Source organism: Melitaea cinxia, chromosome 4 (assembly GCF_905220565.1).
Source record: "Melitaea cinxia chromosome 4, ilMelCinx1.1, whole genome shotgun sequence".
NCBI lineage: Eukaryota > Metazoa > Arthropoda > Insecta > Lepidoptera > Nymphalidae > Melitaea > Melitaea cinxia.
Window position 1 is genome coordinate 8,728,763 of NC_059397.1, and position 23,429 is coordinate 8,752,191.

At 34.1% G+C, this 23,429-nt stretch overlaps 2 protein-coding genes across 2 annotated transcripts; both read left to right on the forward strand.

The window, feature by feature from the left end:
• The first annotated feature begins 3,109 nt into the window (after positions 1-3,109).
• Positions 3,110-6,045, forward strand: LOC123669859. The gene is made up of 7 exons (XM_045603385.1): positions 3,110-3,302; positions 3,390-3,586; positions 3,967-4,115; positions 4,214-4,359; positions 4,436-4,689; positions 5,465-5,617; positions 5,722-6,045. Exons 1-7 carry the CDS (start codon positions 3,110-3,112, stop codon positions 5,971-5,973), a joined length of 1,344 nt encoding a protein of 447 aa, XP_045459341.1. The 3' UTR covers positions 5,974-6,045.
• Positions 6,046-14,153: 8,108 nt separating this feature from the next.
• LOC123669860 (CRAL-TRIO domain-containing protein C3H8.02) lies at positions 14,154-16,244 on the forward strand. Its single transcript, XM_045603386.1, has 4 exons — positions 14,154-14,633; positions 14,710-14,919; positions 15,006-15,217; positions 15,317-16,244. Exons 1-4 carry the CDS (start codon positions 14,478-14,480, stop codon positions 15,411-15,413), a joined length of 675 nt encoding a protein of 224 aa, XP_045459342.1. The 5' UTR covers positions 14,154-14,477; the 3' UTR covers positions 15,414-16,244.
• Positions 16,245-23,429: the final 7,185 nt, after the last annotated feature.

Consider the following 23,429-nt stretch of genomic DNA (forward strand, 5'->3'; position numbering starts at 1 on the left):
TTTTAAAATAGAAATTGTTACTGTGTTAGTTTTGTTACAAAATATATCCAATAACATATTATATAAAATATAACATATAATATAAAATAATATATATATATTCGTTTCTATAATATATATATATATATATATATATATATATATATATATATATATATATCTATAATATATATAAAAGCGAAAGGTCACTCACTCATCACGAAATCTCCGAAACTATAACACCTACAAACTTGAAATTTGGCAGGTAGGTTTCTTATAAGACGTAGGCATCCGCTAAGAACGGATTTTACGAAACTCGACCCCTAAGGGGGTAAAACGGGGGTTGGAAGTTTGTATGAAAGTCCTATGTTTTTGAAGTAAGAGACTTGAAATTTAAAATGTAAGCTCTATAGATGGTGATAAGGTGTCGAAATAATGTATCTTTAGAAATTAACTCCCTTTTGGGGTTAAAACGGGGGATGGTAGGCTGACTCACTCATCGCGAAATCTCCGAAACTATAACACCTACAAACTTGAAATTTGGCAGATAGGCTCCTTTTAAAGCGTAAACATTCGCTAAGAATGGGTTTTACGAAATTCGACCCCTAAGGGGGTAAAAAAGGGGTTGGAAGTTTGTTTTTTTTTTTTTTTTTTTTTAAATATATAGACTAGCGCTTGACTGCGATCTCACCTGAAGTCAAGTGAAGATGCAGCCTAAGGTGGTGCGCGCTTGCCTAGAAGATGCCTATTCACTCTTGATTTAAAGATACCCAAGTTATAGTTCGTTGGAAAAACGGAAGCCGGAAGGGCATTCCAAATTTTTGCGGTGCGTGTTAGGAACGAGGAAGCAAATCGTTTAGTGCGAGATCGTGGGATTTCAACCACATAGCGGTGCAGATTCATGCGATGCCTTGCGGTTCGGTGGTAGAAAGGTGATGTTAGTTTGTATGAAAGTCCTATGTTTTTGAAGTAAGAGACTTCAAATTTAAAATGTACGCTCTTTAGATAGTGAGAAGGTGTCCAAATAATGTATCTTTAGAAGTCAACTTCTTTTTGGGGTTAAAACGGGGAATGGTAGGTTGACTCCCTCATTACGAAATCTCCGAAACTATAACAACTAAAAACTTGAAATTTGGCAGGTAGGTTCCTTATAGGGCGTAAACATTTGCTAAGAACTGAATTTATGAAAACCGACTCCTAAGGGGATAAAACGGGGGTCGGAAGTTTGTATGAAAGTTTTATGTTTTTGAAGTAAGAGACTTGAAATTTAAAATATATGCTCTATAGATGGTGAGGAGGTGTCCAAATAATGCATCGTAATCTATATATATAAAAGAGAAAGGTCACTGACTCACTCATCACGAGAACTCAAAAACCGCTGGATGGTCTATCCACCCAGGTTGGACAAAGATAAAGTTTGGCAGGGATGTAGATTATAGTTAGCAGACGTCCGCTAAGAACGGATTTTACGATATTCCATCGCTAAGGGGGTTTAATTGGGGTTGATAGTTTGTATGAAACATATACAGCCTGAAAATAAAACGAAAAAGGTGGTGTATAGAGAGGTTTTATAAAAATAACTATTAAATTATACTAAATTGTGTCTTTTAAAAAGTTACTCAGTTTGATAAGCATTTCAAGTGACTGAAATAAAAAAATAATTTTCGTTTTTAAACATCTTAATAGTAATACATATCTTCATAACCACGAGGACGTAGTCGCGGGCAACAGTAAGTGTATTATAAACAAAGTCCCCAAAAGTGTATGTCATCGATTCGCTCAAAATTTACTGAACGGATTTTCATGCGGTTTCACCATTGTAGAGGGCTCCACCATTGGCAAGAGGAAGGTTTAAGGAACGGCTAAGCCGATTTTGATGAGAGTTTCACTGGAAGTTTGCCGGCAAAACTTTGTGACACACTAATTTCAACGCGGGCGAAGCCGCGGGCACAGCTAGTATATATATATATATGTATATATATGAAATATAAATATAGCACATTGTAATAGAAAAATACCGTTAGTGTCAGACCACGTCTTAGCTTTACTAGTCAGACATAGGACTGTCGATGAGTCTTATGTAATAAATCGCCTGTAGGATAGACATAATACATAGTGTTAACAAAAAGCATGGGCGTGTGGTGCACAATTTAGTGCCTGTGGATGATAATTTAAATAAAAAAGTATACAAAATATAGTCTCTTATTTCATTTGATTACCCAGAAGTTGCATAAATTTATGTCTATAAAAATGAATGTTTGTCTGTATGTCCTTTATAGAATCGTAAACTATGCATTTGATTATGTCATGATCTTCAGCAAAGTGTTGTGCATAAGCCCACAAAGGTTTCTGAGTTGGTACGACCAAAAATATAAATAAATAACCATATATATATAAATAACCATTATTCGCTTTTTTTTCAAAACTATACTTAATAAACTGTAGGTTTTTTTCTTAACTATATTATTGTAAAATTCCTCTACAGAAATAGTAAATTTGCTGCTATTGTAAAAAATAATGTTAAACGGGCTCAAAAACAATTTCAAAGTTCATCAAACAGAAGTTTGTCATGCTGTCATAGTTTATGTTCTAATTTTGAACTAATCCGAATTATATTACAGCCGATTCAATATACTCAAATAGTCTTAAGCGAAACTTTATCTAAACCAACGAGGTTCATCTTTACGCGTCACATTGTTTGTCTGCGATTGACTCCTAACCGATTTTAATCTTTGCACACTGTTTTAGTTTGATCCAACTTGAAAGATAGGCTATATTTTATTTTGATATAGTATGTAATTACTAAAGTTAAAAAAAAAAAACCAGGCGGTATAAAGATCGCCAGGTCAGCTAGTACTCGTATAATATAATTCAACATGATATAGATCACAATAACTTTGATTTTTCGAATCATAATTCGAAACTTTATCATTATCTACTGCTACGATTTTTTACTTTTAAAATAATCCCTTTATCGTCGTAATTGTTGCGGATTTTTCATATTATTTAAAAGATATGAAAATCATATAAATATCATGTTCAAAGGAATTGTCGCTGACTTTGTTCCAAACAACTTGCCTTTGCACGGCATTGTATAGTTTTTGGTCGTCGTATCGGATCATTGTAAAAAATGTTCCGATTAATCCTTGCGATCACAATAGCCACCTTGTGTGTAAGCGCTATCCCAAAGAATCTTCCCCATCCACAAGAATTCGCCTTTACATTAGGCGAGGAGGAGTTTGAAGACTATCTTGATAAGTGGCTTGAAATCGAAGAACAAAATTGGATTAATTCAACATTAGCGGCCGAAACGCGCAACAGCGGTAAATAACCGTTTATATATATATTTTTTTTATTAGTCAATCCAGATCGTTTGTTTCGTAGTGTTGAACCTAATTCTTTGTTTTTAGGGTGCACTTTCAGAGTTAACGGTGACTTTGGACAGCCTCATCCAGTCTTCATTCATAGATCAAGAAACACTTTCCTGGCACCTACTGGTAACAGTGGGCAAGTTCGTCTCAACGGTAATGAAGAAATCGTTGTATCATGTCCAGGATCGAATAGGTCAATTCGTCATCCCAATATAATTTCAACCGTTCACACTGCTGTGAGTAATTATTTTTATAACTTTAACTTTTTACTGGTTGTACTGTTTTTGAGGATTCTTATTTTAAACAAAACATATAATCATGTAATTTTATTTTATTTAATCGAGGTTTACGTTGGAGAAATACGATGTATTACTTGTTGATGTAATTTAAGTCAATTTTTGTTTCGTTGACGTACAAACACAAGAATGAATAGTACCTGTTAAGTTTCTTGTTGATTCTTCTCAGCAAAATATATATTCCGAATCAGTAGTAGCCTCACATTAACTATAATTGAATTAATAAAAAATGATGCATACTATGTCAATTGATGCTCATTTGGTTAATTTTTGTTTTCTGTTGATTTTAATTAATCACAAAAATTACATTTTGTGGACAGAATGCGAGATGCGTTAACAGTGCAGTGATATCAGGTGCGGGCTGGTTGAATGGAAACAGAAATTTTAAAGATCTGACTTGTAGTTCTCATCCTTACTATATAGCCGAACAAACAAACCAAAGATGTTTCAATAATAACGTTGTTATTCGGTACGTATATAGTATTTAACTATAATTTATAGTATTTAATTCTTTATGTGTTCTTTTTGTTGTAAAATATATAGTTGCTTTTAACATTTTGCGTACAGAGTTGGATTTAATGTAAACAATGTTTTTCACACTGTATACTGGTCATGCTACAACCAAAACCGAATGGAAGTTTTGTACGTTTGGCATGATCAAAACCCTACTAATGCTGTTCACCAAACAGGCGTCCCCAGACCGAGCTGGCTAGGTAAATTAATGAATCTTTAATAATATTTTTTATGTTTTGAGATAAGGAAATTGGCACATTTTGTTTTATATTTTAGCTGGCAATTTTTTCCCTGGTGTAAACATAAATACCGCATACACACAAAGTAGCCAAAGAACCGTCATCGGAAATATAGTAGGAAGCAATATAGTTGGCCGATACATTACTAACACTCAGTTTCTTGCCCGCGGTCACCTTACCGCCAAGAGCGACCACGTCTTTGAACCAAGTCAAAGGTCTACCTTTTTCTTCATTAACGCAGCTCCGCAATGGCAACCATTCAACGCTGGTAACTGGAACAATCTTGAACAGGTATCATTAAATTTAATTATTAATTTATTTATTTCTGCTGATTTCTTACATAAAATAGATGACTGAATTCTGTTGATATGTTGAATTTTTTTAACCCACTTCAAAAAAGGAGGAGGTTACTCAATTCAACCGTATATATATATATATATATATATATATATATATATATATATATATATATATATATTTTTTTTTTTATATGTGTGTGCTCGGGGATAATTTCGTGGTTTATAAACCGATTTTGATAATTCTTTTTTGTTGGAAAGGAAATATCCCTGGTGTGGTACCATGATAAGGAAACCAGGATCTGATGATGGGATCCTAGAGAAATCGAGGGAAACTCGAAAATCCGCATAACTTTTTACTGGGTGTACCGATTTTGATAATTTTTAATTTAATCGAAAGCCGATACTTATGTGGTCACATTTAAATTTCGTCGAGATCTGTTTACAACTTTTGGAGTAATCGTTGAAAATGCGTATTTACTTGACTAATTTTTCGTCTACCTACGTTGTATTACATGTCGATATAATTGAAGTCGGTTTTTTCGTTTGCCTGCAAACACAATTATTTGAAGCTATACTTCTTTTGGCGCGTTAGGAAAAAATAATGAGTGTAAATTAATGCGATGTGCATGGATACCGTCACAACAAACCGACGCTGAAGTTAGCTATTCAACGAAGAAAAAGATAGCAACGTAAAGACAGCTAGTCAATGAAATATAACTTCTAACGTGCACACATAAATACACACATTTTTTTTTTCACTTCAATAGAATCTTCGTAGAAGAATTGCCGCAGCTGGATACAACGCTGTTGTATATACAGGTACTTTTGGTGTTACCCAACTCCGGAATTCCAACAATCGTTTAGTAGACATTTATTTGGCATCCAACAATAGAGTACCCGTACCTCAATATTTTTACAAGGTAAGTGGTTAATACGCATATTATATTTTTGTGAACATTACCTATGCAATACTAATTTAGAACTTTTATTTTCGCTTAAATAATGCAACATGAACATTGTTTAGGTGGCTTATGATGCATCTAGTCGTCGTGGAACTGCCTTCATAAGCATAAATAACCCCTACTATACTCTGGCTGAGGCTAGGGCACTACAGTTCTGCACGGACAGATGTCGTAACAACAATGCTTTCAACTGGATTAATTGGCAGCCCGACCGCGTGGATATCGGCTACAGTTTCTGCTGCACAATTGCTGACTTCAGACGTCACATTGGTCACATTCCGAATTTCGATGCTTCTGGTGGTCTTCTTTCTTAAAAACAATAAAATAGAAATAACAGTGTAATCATGTACTTTGATTTAAATAAAGATGAAACTTGGCGGTGAAGTGGTTTATGGTTTTTTTATTATTTTAATAGTTAATAGTTGTTGTTGTTGTTGTTGTACACGGGCTATTTTCCGCAACTCGACGTCTTGATGCGCCTTTTTTGCGTGATCGGCTGGTGGGCACTATTCGTGCCAGCCAAGCTCCTTGAGGAAGCCTAGCAGACCCTTCACGTTGTCGACGACTTCCTGGAGCAACCTCGGTGTCCCAAGGTGTAGTGCCCTGTAGTTCGCCACACCACCGCATTCCAGCAGGATATGTGAGGCCGTTTCCTCTGCCTCCAGGCACGCTCTGCACAGGGGGCTGTCTGTAACACCTAGATTGTGTAAGTGCTTGTTAAGCAAGGCATGTCCCGTAAGCGCCCCGACCAGTAGTCGGAGCTGGGCTCTTCCATAACCGCGAAGTTTGCGGGACAATCCTGGGTTGATCGTCGGAAGAGCTTCCTTGGTCTGCCTGCAGGTAGTTAGGTTTGTCCAATATTCTTGGTGCATTACCTTGGTGTTGTGTCGCAGCTGGCTGCGCAGCCATCCGAATGGCAGAGGCAGAATGGGTTCGGGTCCGTGGACCCTCATCTCCGATCCATTCCTCGCCAGTCGGTCGGCCGCGTCATTGCCTCGCGATCCACTGTGTCCCTTTATCCATTGAAGGGTAATGGTGTTTGTTTCACTTACCTTCGTCAGAGCTCGATGGCACTCGTATATTAGCCCTGATGTCATAATGTCGCTCTGTAGGGCTTGCAGGACCGATCTGCTGTCGGAAAGTATACGGATTGGAAAACCCTGTACCTCTCTAGACTTGATCGCTGTTGCTGCCATTATGATTCCCATACATTCCGCCTGGAAGACGGTGTTGTGGATTCCTAATGGCGATGAGATGTGGATATTCAGGTCTTCTGAGTAGACCCCAGAACCTGTACCTGTTGATGTTTTCGACCCGTCTGTGAAGATTCTTAACTCCCTAGGGTTGAGGCCTTCACCTGGGTCTTCGTGTAATTGTATTCTGTATCTTTTGTCGAATACGTACTGTTTGGGTATCCTGTCGGTAACCGCTTCGACGAGCGGTTCCCTGTTTGCCAGTTCGCCAAGTATTCCTGTATGTGCTACCTTTACGTTCCTCCAAAGGTTTAGCTTCCTGAGTCTTACCGCAGCCGCTCCCGCCTCCTGTTGGATAAACAGGTGCAGCGGCGGCAGGTTCAGTAGGGTTTCCAGGGCGGCTGTCGGAGTAGTCCTCATGCAGCCCGTAGTCGCCATGCAAGCTAGCCTTTGAAGTCGTTGTAGTTTTGCTTCTCCGGTGATTAGTCTGGTTCTCGGCCACCAAACCACAGCACCGTAGCTGATAATTGGCCTGATGACGGACTGGTACAGCCACAGAGTGACTTTTGGGGATAGACCCCATTTCTTACCTATCATTCTGCGGCACTGCCAGAAGGCTATTGTAGCCTTGTCAATTTTGCTGTTGAGATGCTTGCTCCAGTTCAGTTTGCTATCTAGAATAATTCCTAGATACTTTACCTCCGAGCTGAACTGTAGCTCCGTACCGAACAGTCTAGGGGGTTTGTAGCTCCCCAATTGCCGTTTGTTAGTGAACATTACCTGTTCCGTCTTTCCAGGATTGACGGTGAGTTCGTTATCTATGCACCATCTCTCCACAATTCGTAGCGCCTGCTGTGTGACACTGCACACGGTACTGCTGACTCTGCCGCTGATTAGGATGGCGATATCATCAGCGTACCCGATCGTGAAGTAGTTGTGCTGGTTCAGTCTGGTTATAAGGTCGTTTACCACTAGGTTCCACAGTAGTGGGGAAAGCACCCCTCCTTGTGGACATCCTCTGGCTACCAGTGCATGTTGTGCCTCAGTTGATGTAAGTTTGATGACTCTTTTTCTGAGCATGTTACCTATCCAGTCGATCATCATCGGGTGTACCCCGTGCTTAACTAGGGCCGACGAGATGCTGTTGAAGTTAGTCTTGTCAAAGGCTCCTTCTATGTCGATGAAGGTGCCAAGACACATAGCCTTGTTTTCAATGGCCTCTTCTATTTTACTGACCACTGCATGTAGAGCTGACTCTGTTGATTTACCTTGGCTGTACGCGTGTTGGTTTGGATGTAGGCGTACTGTAGCTAGGGCGTTTTCTCTCAGATCCCGTTCGCACAGCCTTTCCAGAGTCTTCAGTAGAAAAGATGTAAGACTTATAGGTCTGTGGGATTTGGGTTCAGAGTAGTCACTTTTTCCCGGTTTGGGGATGAAGATTACCTTTACCTCCCTCCACTGCCTCGGCACGTAGCTGTGAGCTAAACAGGCCGCCAAAACAGTGGTAAGCCTCTGGATCAGTCGGTTACTTCCCCACTTTAGAAGTGCCGGGAAGACCCCGTCCAACCCTGGGGATTTGAAGGAGTCAAAGCTGTTGATAGCCCATCTGACTTTTGATGGGCTTACTACCTTGAGTGCATATTCCCAATGCTCCTCTGTTGGGGCTGGGTAGTTAATAGTTAATAAACGTCTGCTAAGAACTAATTTTGTGACAGGGCCGTATAAAGAATGTACAAGAGTTTTCGAAAGATTTAGTAAAATTTCTTAATTTTTAGTGCTACAAACTTAGAATTGGACACAGAGGTAGTTTATGGGTCAAACACAAATTGCATAATTCATAATTTCCTAAAATGAAAACATCGAATTTCATTTTGAAAATCAGCCCTTATTTACATTGTACTCTTTGATTATTCTTGATAATATGGATACAGATCAGTCTTACACACTTTCGCTAAGAATCACAGTTTTTATTTTTATCTGTCCACAGAAAAGACTTACTCGTACTTGTCTACAGTTGATAACATAACCCTTATTTTAGCGCTTACATTATTACGATTCATTTGAAAAGCCTAATTAAATGTGCTCAAAACAATATTCGCTATCATCACTAAATAATTAACATTTGATAATACGTGTTTTTTAGATGATAAAAAATAATCAAGTTAACCACAGAAGAGACACCTTTCCTGTCGAAATTACACAGAAAAAATCTAGTTTTCTACAGAATTATTCAGCCATAAACGTTATATAATAATAATGTTATCATGCGCTTGAAAACAAATGTTCAAAATAAAGTAATTGCCCATAGTAAAGCAAATAATATTATAAAATTGGTATATATTAGAAAATAATGAATAATCATTACATGGCCACACAAAGGACATTTTTCCTGTAAAGAAAAAAATTATATTTTCATCGTCAGAATCGTCTGATATGGTAGGCTGGCGTCCTTTCTTTGGTGTTATTTCTACGGAAGAATCGGAAGTCTCTGAAACGAAGCGACGTACTCTATTAAGGGGTCTTTGGCCTGGTAAATTTAAGTTTTGAATTAAGTTATCAGCTGTTAATCTTTTAAAGTAACCGGGTGTTATTGACTCAGTAGTAGCTTCACTAGTTTCTAGGCTACCAAAATACTGAATAGAGTGAGCTCCAGCAGGACTATTGTGATGATTAGAAGGTCCTGCTTGAGAAGAAACAGGCGAAAAATTGGCCAAATGAGGATCAGATAACACAGAGATCAGATAACAGAATTAGTAAGGGAATTTGGAACTTTAAACTGTATTTGAATTTATCCTAGTTCGTAATGCGAAGATTCTTCATGGGCTGTGCAGTTTAAACAGCTTAGTCATCTGGCACGGATAATATTTGAGTTCTGAATATTCCACAAAGCTGACGATTTGACCTACTGATGTATTTCGAGCGTTCCTTTAAAAGGACGTGTAGCAATCTCTACAAAACCTAATCGATTTCAGGAAACTTCGACTCGTTGATCTTATAAGTTTCTATACCTTTACAATTTAAGCTTAAACATGCCATCAAATCATCTAAATTCGATACGTCATTTCCCTTTGCAACATGACTGTCACAAATGCGCTTGATACACCCACCAACACCATCAGATGCACCTTTTCCATTACCTCGCTTAGTAAAATGCCAATTAATAGTTGAAACGGAAAACTCTTTAATTAATAATGTAGCAAGTAAAAAAAAAAACATAGACTTGTTGCGGTATTGAGTTAAGGGACCATCGCTTAAAATGTGCAAAATTTGTAAATTTGGAGACAGTTCGTTGATTCTTTTTATTAGAGCAATGAAGTGAACATATAGTAGTTGGATCGTGTCGCAGGTTTTCCAATACGGTACAGAAAGATGTAGTGTTCGTATAATTAATTGGAGGATCTACGTTGGTATGTAAGGATAGTTGAGATTTGGAGCCACCGAAATGCGCGCATTGAACCTCCTGTCCTGCTTGCAATTGCAAATGCTTACAATTATAGTTTTCGGAATAATCTATATGAAGTAATCCTTCACTCGATGACAAATTTTGCTTAAGATGTTTTATGATTTCCTTTGATGAATCCTGTTTGCCACATGTTTCCTTAAAGTGGGTAAATTACAACTTAATTTTTGAAACAGTGCCGTCTTTGTATTTGACACTCTTTCTTTAATGGTTTTGCGACACTGCTTTGTAGTATTTTTAAATACCACTGGATCTGTGTTGGTGATCCACCTTTTAAGTAATATAGCATTATTGACATGAAAATGACATTTAAACTATAATTTTTAAATATAGTCTTTTAGTTCATTCCTCAGAAGGTAAATCAATACTACAACAAATAATGTTTGTTTTTTTTTGTACTTCAAATAGACAAAGCTCCCGTGTCTATAAATACTCACGCAAAATGTTATTTAAATAACTAGCTGTGCCCGCGTCTTCGTCCGCGTATAATTTAACCAAATAGTTATTGTTCAGTTCGCAGAGTAATAAAATAAAAACATATCTAAAATAAAAGTAGCCTAAATTACTCCTTATCACATCAGCTAGCTGCCAGTGAAAGTCCCGTCAAAATCGGTCCAACCGTTTTAGAGATTAGCCGGAACAAACAGACAGATAGACAGAGTGACAAACAGACAGACAATTTTTTTTTTTAATGTTATTTTTGGTATATGTACCATGGATATACATATATATACATACATATATATTTTAATATTACAAACAGACACTCCAATTTTATTTATTTGTATGGATGATTTGACTATCACGCTGTTCGTTCTAAAAAGAAGAACTGAATAATAATATCAACTCTTACGAAAATACTGTTAATTACTAGTCGATTGCTTCGCACGTGGTTTTATGCTAATGTGTATGCTATGTATTATAAGGACTTCCTTTTATTTTTAAGTTTAATTGTAACACTTATCATAATGCTATAGATACTCGTATACCTACTGAAAAAATCTCAAGCGTTAAATACGATTTGAAAAATACTTGTACGGCCTTGTTAGCAGACTTTGTTCCAGAAACTCGAAAAAAACTTTAAAAAGTGTACACATAAGAAATGTGTGAATAAATATCACACATTTCTTAATAAACAGAATACCGTTTTTTTTTTATATGAATTTTCTAAAAAATAAAACCCAGGAAAGTGCTTTCTAAATAGGTTAATCTCAACAGAAATTACAAATTTACTAATATTTAAGCATTAATTTTAAAAGGACTCCTTAACTATTTAAAAATTCATTCGTATGTAAGTTCGTCATTTTTATTTTATAATTTTTATGACTTAAATTTGTGTTTTTGTTTAAAGTTGTGTGGTTATGGCAAAAAAGAATATAGCCACCCCGTCTCTTCCCGTGGCTGTCGTAACTACCACCTCTGAACTTATAAAACCGACCGATGGCGGGATAACCACTCACCTGCTTTGGCATACACAGGTCGGCGGTCAAGCGGCTTTGAAATACACAGGTCGAAGACGGGCAGCAGCGTCTTCAGTGCAACACGGTGCCAGCCCTGCGGTCACCAACTCGTCTGCCCAGCGTGGTGACTATGGACAACACATATGAGTTCACGCCATTTTTGGTGCGAATTTGTAGAGGCCTATGTCTAGCTGTGGACTACGATAGGCCGAAGTGGTGGTGAGGTGGATGTCTTAAATTTAAACTTCTCCGTATTAATTCTCCCGTACGTATACTTCACCATACAACCTGGATTGGATTATATTTTAAGCAAGGCATATCGCTGGCCCCGGGCAATAAAGCGGTATTCGCCGGTTACACCCTTTTTAATGTTATTTAATTTTTGGCTTCTCTGAGTATCAATCTATCACTCTTATTTTTTTCAGTTTTTTTTATTAATATTTCGTTAGAATAAATGACAATAACCGTTTTATTGCATGGATAATTCTCTTACGACTAAGCTATGTATTATTGCATTACTCTAAGAAAAATAACACAAAAAACCGGTGAACATCTTTACAGTAATTGTTAATGATCTTGAAATTAAAATAGTATCATCTATGAATTGTATTATACATTTTTTTAATTATTTCATTAAAAAATTATACGATTTGTTTTTAAAAAATTATTTTTAAATGCTTAAATTGGTAAAAAAAATAGCTTTCATTTGACATATTGAACGTCTGTTTTGGATCACTGTACACTGTACTATAAACAAATTAGCTTCTTTTATTTCTCCTGTAAAATTTGATTTTTGATATTACCGCTTTATTGCCCGGGGACAGCGATATTATACCTATGTAATAAGCAGTGGTCTCTGGTTGAATCAAGTGTATGATCTATTTTGCGTAAATCTAGGAAATAATAAAATTAAGATAGAAAATAAGAGAAAGTCAAAACTGTACATTGAATATTTTTTTAAAAGAGTACTTGGGGAGTACTATCGATACCGAAGCCAAAAATATAGTTTTTAGAAGTTTCGTCTGTTTGTCTGTATGTATGTCCGGGATAAACTCAAAAAGAACTGCATGGATTTACTTCAAATTTGGCACGAATATTATCAAGAAGTCGGGTCAACATGTAGGCTACATATTATCACGCTATCACCCACGGGGAACGAGCACTGCAGTAAACCTTTATTTTTTCAACGCATTCTTTAACAACGTGTAATCTAACGATGCATATTTGAATGTTGTTGTTATGTTAATAACCATGCTATAAACAAGCTTCACACTATAGATAAAGACATTCTGTAGTATCAGCATTGCACCCGTGCGAAACCGGTACATAATCTGAATCTCGGAAACGGTTCCAACGATTTTCATAAAATTTAGTATGCAGGGAATTTCGGGGGCAATAAATCGATTTAGCTAGAATTCATTTTTAGAAAATGTCGTTTTACCCTGTTTTTAGGCAATGAAAAAATAGCTAGAATATCGTTAGAATACGAAGGTAAATTTCGAAAGTAGCAATAAATTTGTAATAGCTCAGGTGGGAAATCGGCCGGTCGGCACCGACCGAGAAGACCACGGTTCGAATCCTCATGTCTCCAGATTGATTATTTTTTTCCTTTTTTTTCTAATTGTCCGTGTTTTTATCGATAACCATCTACAAACAAACACAGACAACAACAAACAAACAGTGACTTCTCGGAAATAGACTCCGATCAGTCGCTCGACCGATCCGCATATTGTATGCGGGCGAGCGGCCTGTGTTGATAAACAAATCGAGTCAACACGAACGATAATATTTGTAATTTTTAAGTTTAAAAAAGGTTTAAAAGAAGTATACAAGTAATAATGTGATTAAAAAATACTTACGTATGAAAGGTAACGCCATGTTTTAGTAAATTTGACATGGCAGATCTTTTTTTGCAGCAAAAAACAGAACAATTTGGCATTTTTTGAAGGACGTTGATTCAATCGCGCAACTAGATTTAGTCTAGTGATCAGTGCGCCTGCAACTAGTTTTATTGTTTGCATATGGCCATTTGGCCTTATACCTTGACAGAGGGGAACGCCTGTACACTCCTGGCTACTCCCCTCCGTGTTGCTCTTTGTCCTAAATGCACGACAATTATCGTACATGTACGATAATGCAAACCTACATACGATGTACGATCCGTACCCTAGGATCGTACGCGATTTGTGCAATAATTTTGTCTGTCCTACCAAAATACTGAAAAGCAACGGTTTCTCCACAAATTATGAATTTGGAGCAACCACTTTTCTTTTTTTTGGGCCAACTAAATTTAAAATTTATTGAAATTTTACGATAATTTGAAGCAGACCTTTCTTTTAGCCGTCTGACACTTGAAAGTTGTTCAATGTAATTTATACTTAAAAACTTGAATTTTAATATTATTTTTTTTGGGTGTACGATAATTGTTCCGAAAGTACGATAATTTCACGGCACTTTGTCGATCAGACGGGCAAAAATTTCTGGTAACACTGATTAAACGTCATTCGTTCTATCGTCAGAGTCATTTTATTATTATTCTCTTTGCCGTCAACTGAGTGTTGTGTTCAGTGTTATAAGATTATACTTTTCGAGAACTAGTATAATTTAATTAAATAAACTTTCAGGCCTGTTTTTTTATTTTCTTTTTATTATTCTTTTTTCTTTCATAAATATAAATACTTAGGTGAGTTGGTAATATTTCAACGATGACTGAAGATTTAGCACCTGTTAAAGAAGAAGATTTCAGGCAATTAAAAGAAAGGATGACATTAATTGCGGATGCTGACCCCTTGCAATATCACAATGATTATTCTTTAAAACGATATTTAAGAGCTTTTAAAACGGTTGATAATGCTTTCCAGGTAGGAAAAACAAAGTAATAGATTTGAAGAATGTGTATAAAAAATATATTTTCATTACATATATTTTTATTGATAGGCAATTTTAAAAACCAATAAATGGAGGGTGGAATATGGAGTAGCAAATCTTCATGAAAATAAGGAACTGATTGAAAAATATGCCAATAAGGCCAGAGTACTTCGACATAGAGATATTATTGGGAGACCTATTGTTTACATTCCAGCCAAGAACCACAGCTCCAATGATAGAAATATTGATGACCTCACTAAGTTTATTGTTTATTGCTTGGTAAATATAACAAATACCTATATTTAAAACAATTAAGGACATCTCTCTTTAATTATTGTGTTTATGTTAATGTAAATTCTTAACAGGAGGATGCAAGCAAGAAATGTTTTGAAGAGGTAGTGGATAACTTATGCATAGTATTTGACTTGAACAATTTTACATTGTCATGTATGGACTATCAGGTCCTTAAAAATTTGATTTGGCTCTTAAGCAGACATTATCCAGAAAGACTGGGTATTTGCCTTATTATAAATGCACCTACCTTCTTTTCTGGCTGTTGGGCAGTTATAAAAGGATGGTAAGTTTTGATAGTTAAAGAAATTACTTTTATTACTGTACTTTCAAATAATGTTACCATTAAAAAATCTAATCCTTTGTTTCTAATAATTTTGTGTAGGCTTGATGAAAATACTGCAGGAAAAGTGATATTTGTCAACTCTGAAATGGATCTTTGCCAGTATCTGATACCAGATATTCTACCCAATGACATGTAACCGATCTATACCATAATAGACATCACTGAAGTACCTAAAGTTAAGCTAGAAGAGTAAATAGTATAAAAGTTAAGTAAATTTCTGTTATTTTTAATATTTTCAATTATGTCTAACATTAAATCTTTGGAATAACAGTAGTAACAATAATAGTACTTATTAAAAGTTCATTCAAGTTCATATATTATGTTTTAAACACTTTTTAAAAATATGTTATCTTATGTATGTGTTTTGCTTGCTGATAATTTATGTAAAATTATACACATACATTGCTCTAATTAGTCAACAATGTTGAAATTGTTGTACTACACTAAATGAAGATTGATGTGAACTTATAACTAGTGTAAATGAGACAGATGAATGTTTTCTTTTTTTTTTTGTTAAGTTTAATTACACACACAATAATTATATTTTTGGCTATATACAGTGTTAATATGTTAATAATACTTAGTTCTGTATACTCTATCTGTACAATTTAGATTATACCTAGTCAGTTAGCTTTATGTTAAAACTGAAATTATCCCTTGAGATATGTTTAATATTTTATTAATAACTATTATATTAATCACTTCAGCCTATGGCAGTCCACTGCTGGACATAGGCCTCCCCAAGTTCGTGCCAGACATCATATTAAAGCTGACTTATTATTTTAGCCAAAGAAATAATTATTTCTTGCCATTGAAATATTTTTTATTAGTTATATATTATCTAATTCACTTCTGCAGATTAATGGCTTCCATAATTATATATGATAATTTTGATTAGTTATTTGTTCTAAAAATTTACTACACCTTGTAAAAGACTAATATTTGTAATACAGTATTTAGGTATGTATTAGTTCATGTTAAAAAAATCAGTCAAGCACATCTTTTCAATAATCCCAATATTTGTTTTTATCTGCTTATCTGGAAAAAAAATGTCATCTTATATCAGTTTATCACTGATTCATGATAAAGTAAATTTTATCTTATACGAATAATGAAGAGAGTACACAACTAAGTGATGTAAAATACATTAGATTATTATTTATTTTATAAGCTTAGCGTATTAATGTCCTGACTCTTTCGATATTCGTGAAAAGAAATCTATTACTACAGCGTCTACTTAAAAATACTACTATGTTAGAAAGTGTGTGAATTCTAGATTCTTTAGTATTTAATACATACATATGTTACGGGTCATGCTTGAAGATGGAGTAAACCTAGGTTTACCCAGGTTAACTTAGTATTACTCAAGCTTATTGGGTAATGTTGGAACAATAAGAAAAATAAATTTTAATTCAGAACTTACCCATACTCACCTAGGTCTACCCAATGCTAACTGGGTATGTTAAAAATTTATCTAATTAATTAGTAAAACTAAAATCAACCGGCATTTTAATATAAAGCTTGAAAAGTATAAACAAAATAGCTTTAATAGCATTAACTAATTGTGGGCTGAAACATGATGGCATTAATAGCACAAACTACTGTAACATTTTGAATTGCCGAGTTTGCCTGCAGCTTTGCATGACAACTTTTTTGTAGCAACTTTTGTTTTGCAATTACCCAAGGGTAATCCTAAAAACGACTGTTTATTTGCAAGGTCTCGTAAGCCTTTTTCTTCTGGTGTTATATTTTCGATATCATTCAGTTTATCATAACACTCAGAAAACCGATTCCTTGAGAATATTTCCTCCATAGTTCCATGTTCGCAAAATATCTCATCGTTGGTCACGTAATATTTAATTGTTGTCTCACTAAAGATAGAGAAGCAATCAGTTTCCCGAAACCATTTTTTCACTTCAGCCTATCGCAGCCCACTGCTGGACATAGGCCTCCCCAAGTTCGCGCTAAAAATGGCATGAACTTATGTGTGTTGCCCATAGTCATCACGCGGGCAGGCGGGTTGGTGACCGCAGCGTTGGTTTTGTCGCACCGAAGACGCTGCTGCCCGTCTTCGGCCTGTGTATATCAAAACCAGCAGTTGGATGGTCATCCCGCTATCGGTCGGCGAAGCCATTTACCGAGCTCAAATCAAAGCGCTTCAATCGCCGGTATTGTAAAGTAGTTTTCGCTTTAGCTTCTTTTTTTTTCACCGAATTAATTCTGGATACTTTTCGTTACTGAAGTAAATAAAATCAACGCTTTCACTGCACTCTGTTCGGTCGCCATTTTGTCACAAACAAGCGGTAAGTGTGCAAGAGGCGCAACACCTAAAATTACCCAGCCAGAGTTGGGTAGACCTAGGTGAGGATGGATAAAAAAATCCGGGTGACGCGCGTTGGCGCAATGGTCACAGCATTGGTTTGTGGCTGTTGCGCTGGCGGTTGCGAGTTCGATCCCCGCACATGACAAACATTTGTACCGACCATATAGATGTTTGCCGTGGTCTGGGTATTGTGCAGTCCTTGTGGGTCTCCCCACCGTGCCTCGAAGAGCACGTTAAGCCGTCGGTCCCGGTTGTTATCGTGTACATCTGATAGCGATCGTTACTCGTAGTAGGGAATATATCCGCCAATCCGCATGGAGCAGCGTGGTGGAATAAGTTCTGATTCTTTTCCTACATGGGGAAAGAGGCATATGCCCAGCAGTGGGATATTACAGGCAAAAGCGAATCCGGGTAAACCTAGGTTTCCTCCAACTTCTAGCATTACTTATTCTGTGTTATTTATGTAGTATAAAGATTTAATTGTGTCATACGTATTAACGAATTTTTAAATATACAAATCAAAGAAGCATGAACAATACACAAAATAAATAAATACAATTAATACAAAATATTTTTATGACGGAATAGGTAAAACACATTAGAAAAGAATTACTTAAGAGAAAGAATTCCTTAAAGGCGTAATTATCGAATATCTTTAGATACTTATATATATACTTACATTTTTTCAATAACTAATTTATATGAGTGTTCACGAAGCTTTAATAATATTTTGCTTTTATTTAAAAAAAAATCAACTTTAGTAAATTATTTAAATAAACTACACCTAGTAAAATATTGTATTTATTAAATTATTGAAATTCAATGTATTTTAATGTTCTATAGAGTGTTATAAACAAGATTGATGAAATACACGACCATTTCTGTATATTGAAACAAGCGTGAATTCAAGATGTAGAGGGAGTTAGTAGGATCAATAAGTAATGTTATTTTAATAGTTCTTAAATCCACGCCTGCATTCATTTGAGTAACTAAATATCTGTTTCACCAGTTGCCCGTAAAGTTATTTGACCTAAAACGGTGCGTACCGAGCAATTATTTGTGACTTATTTCTCTATCATCAAAATACTTGTATTTGTAAGTGATGAATCCAAAAGTTGCAGTTGTAGTTTATTAGTTGAGGATTAAGCAAATCCTAAGGACCTGTTTAACCTCCTGCTAATATGGTGTATCGAGTAAGTTAAACGAACCCTAAGTAATTAAAAACCTTCATAAGACCATTAATTCTGTACAGCACTTTACAAGACTTTTGTAAGTAGTCTATCACAAGATTCTAACTATCTATGTACTTATTGTAATAAAAGCTCATTAAAGATTTAACAGAGCAAAACAGACAAAAATAAATAATTGATAATTATATGTACCTGGTGAAAATTACTTAACCGATTTAAAAAAAAAAAGAAGGATCTTAATTCAGTACTTTTATGTATGTTACCTCATAATTATTTGTTCTCATTTTATTACATGTCGGTGTAAATTAAAGGCGCTTTTTTTTTGTTTCGTAACAAAAATTATTATGCATTTATGAAGATTTAGATAGGGCGCCATCCATATCACATCACATAACACGAATTTAACTAATTTTTTAAGCTGGTCATATTTATGAGATCTCCTACCATGCGTGACATCACATATTTTGCAATTTTACACATTAGTTTCAACATAATTTAATATAAGTGCCAATTTGTCAAGAAAACTATTTTAACTTTAATTTTTTTAAGTTAATTGTTAATAGGTATATAGTTTAAGAGCCATTTCACAAAAATCGGTAACAATCCGCGAAATTGTAATATTTTGACGTCGTTAATCTCAGTGTTGGATGCAATAATGTAATTTATATTCTTGAAAGATAATAGAGCAACCTTTGTTGTAGTCCATAGTCAGATCAGAATTTTGATTTATATTATGTGTATAAAATTATAAACCTTTTCATCAGCCTCCTCCCTGGGTAAACGGTCGCAATGTATACTTTGAAGTCCTACTTTTCAATAACCTCTACGTTGAAACCATTTTTAAAAAATACGTAATATGTGGAATATAATTTTGTTGCGCACTATCGCAGATTTTTATTCAATTTGTATCTCTATTAAACGATAAAAAAAATTTAAAGTTACGAATATTTTCCAAATAAGTACAATTTTAAAAGCGATATTTTTCTTAGAAAACTAAGAAATTTTAACGAACTATCTTCATCAAAGTAAACTTACATCATTAAGGAATACAAAAAAAATAATAATTAAAAGATGTAATCATTTTTAATATATTTTATATTAAATAATAAAAAGATAGTATATATTACCACGCATCAAGCCCTTACTGGGCATAAAATTGGTTTTTTATTTTTATTTTAAATTTATTGACTGTTGTTATATAACATACTTGAAATTTTTAACAAATTAATTATGTAAAAAACATTTTATACCATAGTTATAATTTTTATTATACATCAGAAAATGATCAAGATGGTCTTTTGGTTGTCACACTATACTTACTAGCACAAAGATCGCGCGGCTCGTACGACTCGCGCGATGCTACTAAATTTACCTAAACTTGCAGAGCGTAAAATTGTGAAATGGCTCTAAGTTACAATTAGTGATGTCCGGATATCCGTATCCGTATCTGTCACTTTTCTCGCGTATCTTTTATTAATTTTTAAATTCAGTTAACAGGATAAAATGCTGCATAATAACTTAGATTAATATTATTAATAAAAATTGCATTCAGAGTATTTTTTATTTCTTAAAATCAAATATTTTTGCCACCTTTAATTGCAAACATATATTCTAGTAAGTTACCATAGGTACCTACTATTAGTATATAACTCAAAGATAATAAATCAATTATCTTGTTAGATCACTATATCGATCATATAAAAAGTTATGACATTACTTTTATAAATATAAGAAAACAGAAAACAAATAACCAACTTTTTCTGATTTTATCGCGGTTTATGAAGTTTTTTAGATGCCCGACGTTTCTTGGAACTGGTTGCTAAACAAAAGTAATACGCGCGCAACGCGTCGAAACCTGTCCTGCCCGTCGTTGAGGCGGGCGTGACGTCAACTATCCTTTCAAGGACACGCTCGACACCGATTGAGTACCTAAAGATCCGTAACTACGGATCTACATTTTTGACGATCCAGTACATCACTACTTACAGTTTAATTTATTATATTTGGAAATGTAATGTCACAAAACTTTTGTCTCCTCACCCTTTTGCACACAATATCAAACTTCGTAGATACCCTTGACCCCCCCCCCCCGCCCTTGACGTGTGACGTGATTTATAGATGACCCCTAGAGGGTATTAAAAAGGAGAAATTCCTATATTTTCCTCCTGATCATTGACTAATAACTATGTCTTGACGAAGTGTACTGTAAAAAAAATATTTTATGATACACTTAGTACTTTTAAAAATATTTTATAGAATCAGTATTTTGTATAATTATGTTAATGTTTATTAAATAATACACCTACACTTATAATATATACAATGTACATAAAATAAATGAATATTTCAAGTTGACGAGAGTTTTTCTTTCAATAAAAACGAAAATTCAAATTCAGATCGTTTTAATATTATAAATAAAATATCACTATATTTTCTATAATATATTTACTTATAAAACAGTTATGTATACAAATGAATGGCTGTACAATTCCAAAGCACAAAATTATTTCTAAAACTTATTTTTATTACATTGTTATGATTTTGTTGCGATGATGGAAAGTTTTCTACTGATATTTCAATTTCAGAGTCAATGCAAGATAATGATCAAGACAATAAGATGATAAATACATAGGTACATTCGAAAAATTTAATTAAATAACTACAAACATCACTTATATTTAAAAATATACTCATTAAATAACAGAAAACATGAAAAAGTTATTCAGTATCGTTATAAAATAAATACACGATGAAAATTTTACTAAAAATTTTATTTTTCACCATGAGATTATCGAGATTCGAGAATATTTTATTGAAAATTAAAATAACATTATTCAGTCGCAAACACTTAAAATTATATCTACATAAATTCAATAGCAAAGTACCTTCACAAATTATTGGCACATTTGTGTCGCATGTATCGTCGTGTGTATAATTAATCAGCGTAGATATTTTTCATTGTGGAGTAAATCACGACCCAACACAAAAAATTTACATAAATCCTTTTATAACAAACATCTATCACTTTACCTTATTGGGACGGTATTTACTTATCCACTTTGAATTATTATATTTCGGCTACAGATTCACGAGCATTTTAAATGTATTTAACAACTGCTTTAGTGAACCTTAAACCCCAAGGCTACTACTAAACACTACAATGTGCTACAATGATATGCCTGACAATGAAGTATTCTTTCATAATTTATTATATTGCAAATTAAAGGACATGCATCAAACAGGATCTGAATTTACTTTTGGATTTAATGTAAGCAACGATGATTGACTAAAATATGCCTATAGCATCTGACCCATCTAAACCGAATTCCTATTTTTTCATTTGCTAAAATATGACTAGGTATTTAATCACACATAGATACTTTTAATAAAAAGCTACAGGAATGTATTTTTTGTTATGTAAATTTAGTCGGCTGTAGTGATAATGTACAACCTTAACAAAATGGTAGACTTAATTAATATGTTTTAGAATTTGTAAAAAGTATAAAATTGAGCTAAGATTTAGTTCCCAATAATATTTGTTTACAATATTTTATTGTAACCTAGTCTTTCCTTGAATCTATATCGGCTCAATTTTCAATTGTAATCATACAAAACTCTTTTTCGTTGTTTATAGTATTTGTACAGTATAAGGTATTAATTTGTACAGCATTTAATGATTTTTAACATAGCTCACTACAAATATACTTATGCTTTCTTTCTTCTATTCAATGTACAACTGACGAATGAATTTATTAATAATTGACTTGTCGAAAATTATGAACTATTTGTTGAAGTTTAATCAAGTAACAAATCGCAGGTTCTAAAAAGAGAAAGCTTCTAATTGAAACTCAGTTCGACTCTATTGTTAAGTAGATTAGGAAATACTAAATGGTTATACTGTCATTTACGTTCAACCTACTTTAGTTTAAAATACAATCTATATTGGGTATGATATGACATTTTACAATAATAAATGTATAAAACATATATATGACAGCTAAGGATAGATGTATAAAATGTGCGTTACATAATAAGACGACTAGACACATCGACATTACTTAGCTGAGAATACTGAGCCCTATAAGATCAAAACAAAAATATAAAAATATTAATTATATTAAATTTATTGGCGATTTGTTTTTAATCATTCATTGACTTATATTTTCTGGCAGTGGACGGTTAAACTGGTTGCCCAATACTTTATGTTTACAATTTTTTTATATTAATCAAAATTTATTTTTAAGCATGATAATTGATGATGGTATGAATCAAAAGTTTATTGTTAATAAAATATGGATAATTTCGCAATGAAAATTAATTAAAATGATAAAAACAATTGGTCGATTTTAATGAGACTAACTTCAGTGTTTAGCTATGTATAAAAGATATAAAATTATTAATTTTATGGGCATATAACAAAAACTTTCGTATTAAAGAATAATTTTCAAGGGTATACAAAGAAAAATTCAAATGTTGATGTCAAATCTAGTTAAAGATGTAAGTAAGTAGGATACAAATTATAATACTAGTCTAATGAGACTTAAGTTTTTACTAGTCTTCGAAGTCAAGATTTAATTTTATTGCAATAGTCAGTTACGCTTAAAAACAATTTTTTGTATTTTGTTTGTTAATACAGGAC

Bases quoted from the DNA above. Each gene is read 5' to 3' on its own strand.
- LOC123669859 (XM_045603385.1), top strand. From the start codon at position 3,110: ATGTTCCGATTAATCCTTGCGATCACAATAGCCACCTTGTGTGTAAGC. The intron at 4,116-4,213 runs GTACGTATATAG...TTTTGCGTACAG, and splicing joins AATAATAACGTTGTTATTCG to AGTTGGATTTAATGTAAACA. The intron at 5,618-5,721 runs GTAAGTGGTTAA...AACATTGTTTAG, and splicing joins TACCTCAATATTTTTACAAG to GTGGCTTATGATGCATCTAG.
- LOC123669860 (XM_045603386.1), top strand. From the start codon at position 14,478: ATGACTGAAGATTTAGCACCTGTTAAAGAAGAAGATTTCAGGCAATTA. The intron at 14,634-14,709 runs GTAGGAAAAACA...TTTTATTGATAG, and splicing joins CGGTTGATAATGCTTTCCAG to GCAATTTTAAAAACCAATAA. The intron at 14,920-15,005 runs GTAAATATAACA...AATTCTTAACAG, and splicing joins AGTTTATTGTTTATTGCTTG to GAGGATGCAAGCAAGAAATG.